General features: G+C 47.6%; 1 protein-coding gene across 1 annotated transcript in view; it reads right to left on the reverse strand.

Annotated features, from left to right (window-relative positions):
- Positions 1-233: 233 nt before the first annotated feature.
- LOC137868560 (partitioning defective 3 homolog B-like) overlaps positions 234-4,700 on the reverse strand; it is an 85,121-nt gene continuing 80,654 nt past the window's right edge. The window contains 1 exon segment of the mRNA XM_068705423.1: positions 234-1,694. Within this exon segment, the coding sequence (XP_068561524.1) occupies positions 1,316-1,694 (379 nt within the window). The 3' untranslated portion in view covers positions 234-1,315.

The following is a 4,700-nucleotide window of genomic DNA, read 5'->3' on the forward strand; positions in this document are numbered from 1 at the left end:
TTGAATATGATTCAGTTATTATCAGAGCGCCGGCTACTCTTATCAGTCATCTCACAGGGCAAATATATCTGAAGACTGTGCTCAGAGAAATTAAGCTGAATACTGTAATGAATATTTAAAGTGATGACTCATGGTGTTGTCGTAGTTTGACTGGATATGTTAAATATGCATAGTCTGGATAATTTGTTAAATGGAACAGACGCAGGATGAAATGATTCGGTGCGGCTCGGAGAGACAATTTCAAAACGTTTAATGCAAAATATGTGTGTATAAAAAGAATCGTGCAAATATTTGACAGTGCGTTTGAATCAAATAAGTGCAGCGACTTAAAGCAGTGACATGTCGAAGGATAAAAAATGTTTTATTAAGCTCTTTATTAGCTGCACCGTGTGTGAGGATTCACACCAATTTATAATCTGTAATCTGATCAACATTTATACATTTTTAATTAGAAACACCACCAAAATATCACAAATAAATTCAGATGCAATGCATTTATACGTCGGACAAATCTTCAGCAAATGTATCAGCCACGGCCACATCCAAATCATCAAAGGCAAAAATACAGATATCTATATGACCGGACGTAAAGGAAGTCCAAGAGACTAAACATCAAGGACAAGCGGATACTTTGAAGGGGAGCTGCTTCCTTTTCCTGTTTGTCCACTTCAACTTCCTGCGTCTCCTGGCCCGGCTGGTCAAGGTGATCCTTCCTTATTTCCTTCAGTTTGATCAGCTTGTGCAAAATGCTGGAAAAGAGTTGATTCTATACACTAAATATATACTAAGTCAACTCTCTCTCTCTCTCTCTCTCTCTCTCTCTCTCTCTCTCTCTCTCTCTCTCTCTCTCTCTCTCTCTCTCTCTATATATATATATCTGTCATTTAATTGCCCTTAATTTCAAATATACGTCATAAAATCTGTCAAAATGACGTCAATATAAACATCGGCACACTTGCGTGGTTGCAAACATGTGTATACATGTACACGTTTGCACGCACACGCACACACACACACACACACACACACACACACACACACACACACACACACACGAGTCCATAACGCTGGTTAAATCTGTCTTGGCCTGTGGAGAGTTATGACCAGATGGTTCAGAAAATAAGCCTTATTTTAGCCTCCCAGCTTGTCACTTATAGCTTTCAGGGTTCCTGATCAGATATGTTAATATGGCCAAATCTCACTTATCCACACCGGCAGTCCGGACAGCTGATATCATAATTCACAAATCTGGAAACACATGAATTTGGAGTTATTTATATTCTTTGTGTGACTGTCACTCCGGAGTACCTGTTATTTACACCGCGCCTATCAAGGGGTTCTTCCGCCTCGGGTCGGGTCGTCTCTCGTCCCCGAGTTCGTAGCGCTCGGGGCTGCCGTGGCGCTCCCCGGCGTCGGGGTACCTCTCTGGGCTGGTGTAGCGGCCCGGGCTGGCCTGGTCTCCCCGGCCTCCCGCGGCTTCGTAGTAGTTCCGCCCTCTGCGGCCCGCGGTGGGAGACGGGGGGACGTCCTGCCTCACTGCTGCGCGGTGCTGCTGCCCCGCGCCGGAGGACGACGGGTGGTAGCGCTGGTTGCTGGGCGCCTGATGGGATTGCGGAGGGTCGTGGTACTGCCCGGGGTAGGCTGCTTCTCTCGCCACTGGTCTGGAGTGTGTGGGGTAATCATATGGATCCCTCCTGAAAGATTAAAAACAGACACACACACATTATATATATATATATATATATATATATATATACACGTATACAGCCCATTTATGTATGCTTGGGCGTATAAAGGAAGAAGACATTTAACACTGGTTTAAACTGGTTGGGAGGAGAGGACGTGCCAGAGATTTGGCCCTCCCTTGCGGTAAGCCTCCTCCTGTTATTCAGTTTACGTGGTGAGGCTGTGGCCTTGGCAGGATCGAGTTGATGGGGGGGGGGGGACGTGGATGGAGCGATGCCAAGAGATAACAGCAAATGCCTTGGTAAGCATATATGAGGTTGTGTGTGTGTGTGTGTGTGTGTGTGTTTAGCTGGAGTGTGCAGGAATGTGTGTGTCCCAAGGGGTCTGCAGTAACGAGGCAGCCAGCTGGAAGTCTCCGGTTCCCTCCCACCAGCTCTGGGTGATTAGGGGCTAAACCCCTGGGTAAGGCGACACGCGGGCCTCGGGGAGACGGAGAGACGGAGAGAGGGAGAGAGAGAGAGAGAGAGACTGAGGAAGAGAGGGAACTGGAGAGAAGGTAAGAGAGGAGGAAGAGAAAGAGAGAGAGGGGAGACAAGAAAAGGGAGGGCTGCTCACCTTTCACAGGCCCGTTCGAATGCTTTCCATCTTATGTGCTGTTTCCAGTGCTTAGTGACACGCATGTCTTGCAAGTAAGCAAATCGGCCGAGCTGTAAGGGAAACTCTCCTATTTTTAAAAGTGGTGATCTACAATGAGCCCTGTCAACATCGTAAATGAGAACTTTTGGCGTTACATGAGCCTCGTCACTACCGCTCTTTGGCCATATATGGTAGTAAAGGTTTACCTCAGAGAAGCGTAGGAAGTCCAGTTCTATCTCCTGTTTGTGAGGTCAGTTAGCACAATGCTACATGCTACCAGCTATTCTACTTCTTCATGTGCACAAACTGGTGTTTTTGCTTCCCCCGGATCGTCCAACATCAAAGCGCGACTTTCTGTTTTTTTGAGAATCGATACGTCCTCAGAAAAACCACGACATCACGACGCGCACGTGTGAAAAGCAGCATGTGTTGGTTCTGAACGCAGCCTTTGATTTACCAGCCAAACAGTTCAAATGATTACGCTGCGTCAATCGGCGACAGAGCGCTGCAGAACACATTTGGACCTTCAACAATGGCTCCCACTGTACTTATTACACAGAAGCCTTGAGCTGAGCCTCTCCCTTGTCCTGCGATCGTATCCCTGCGTCTCCTCTGTCCAGTCCCCCGAGTGGAGCTCAGCACCTGTTGACTGGCCAATTAGAATGACTCACTCACCGCAGATTAGGTCGCACACAGCTTGTGCATGAGAGGACTTCCCTAGAGGATATTCATGGGCTGTGCTGACGTGGATTTCTATATGTGTGTGTGTCCCACATATCAGTGGAGTGTGTTTTCTGGCCTGACCACCCAAACAGAGCGGGGGGGGGGGAGATACACAGGTGGTCCCAAGAAAGAACAGCGCTGCCTTGTCAGTCAGCAGAGATGGAGCCCTACACACACACACACACACACACACACACACACACACACACACGCACACACACATGCATTTCAAGGCTTGAGATAAGGGAAAGAGGCATAAAAAGAGAGCAGAGAGAGAGATTTCGTATCATATTATAACAAGAGAAGACAGAAGCGGATGTGAAGTGAAAACAACATGTTCCTCCACGTAAAGCTCGGCGAGGTGTGAAAAACGCTGGAGAGAGGAAGAGAGACGAAGGTCAACCTCCTCATTAATCCAGATTAAACGGTGGAGGCCACCAGGGGAGGCAACGAGGAAAGGAAAGAAAGGACGGAGGGATATAGGGGTAGATGGGAGGGGGGTGGGGGGAGCACCTGGGTCCTAAACCCGTCCTCAACCCGACTCAGGGCCACCCAAACAGGCAGGAACCTCCGCCGGCTTCCACATTCTTCTCTCATCACCCCCCCTCCCTCCGAGATCTTCAATTTCCTCATCTTTTTCCACCTCAATATTCATCTTCCTCTCCTTCCCCATCACCTCTCCCTTTGATATCCCACTCCATGCTATTTTTAGCTTCTCGGAGGTAACGGTGAGGGCAGAGTCGTTATTTGGAGCGACAATGAATTCAAATGTGAGACTTATGGAGGCGAGTTGGCCGAAAAATAAAAGGTCTAGTGTCGTAACTGACGGACTCATCTGTTCCAATTACTTAACAAATGATGAGAATTATTGAATAATAATGACTTAAATGAGCCGAACGCACCAGTGTTTGAAAAGTACCGGTTTAATAATACGTCTTTTGTCCCATTTTCTGAACGACTAAGAGATAAATGAAGTAGGATGAAGTCCTGTAGCGGAGTGGCACACGGGACTGGATGCCCTGGTCATGACTGTGTATCGATTTAACCTCATTTCATTTCAAAATGTGTACTATGTGATATTATTGCAGCACCATTGTATGAAAGCAAACACAGGGGAAGTCCTGACATATTGCGGTTAATAGCATTTGTGTGTCTGTGTGTGCGGTCAAGCAGCTGGGGGATTAAGGGGGTCCACGGGCCTCATTGACCCGCAGAGAGTCCCTCATCCCCGGGTCACACAGCTGGCTTCAGCCTGGTGGAGAGAGTGAACGTGTTTGGTCTGTGTGTGTGTGTGTGTGTGTGTGTGTGTGTGTGTGTGTGTGTGTGTGTGTGTGTGTGTGCGTGTGTTTTCCGTGGGGCTTCGCTAACCTGAAATGTCCTCAGACCACGTGGAACGTCCGATATAAATTAGGATTCAACGTAGCGGATCCAAATGAAACACACTCCGTATGTGCGAGCCGGAGGAAGAGTGCACGGCTGCGTTTGTATATTCCAAGTGTCAGAGCGAGATCTCTGGTTTACTTGATACCTTGCGTGACTTCATCTGAGTGCGCGAAAGAGAGGAAGCGTGAGAAGGAGAAAGAAATGCAAACACAAAGGAGGAACAGAACCAAAAAAGTAACTCAAGACAGAAAAAGGTCAAAGAAGAGAAGAGA

Source organism: Cebidichthys violaceus, unplaced genomic scaffold, assembly GCF_023349555.1.
Source record: "Cebidichthys violaceus isolate CVI_PGR_0920_01 unplaced genomic scaffold, fCebVio1.0.p SCAF_118, whole genome shotgun sequence".
Classification (NCBI taxonomy): Eukaryota; Metazoa; Chordata; class Actinopteri; order Perciformes; family Stichaeidae; genus Cebidichthys; species Cebidichthys violaceus.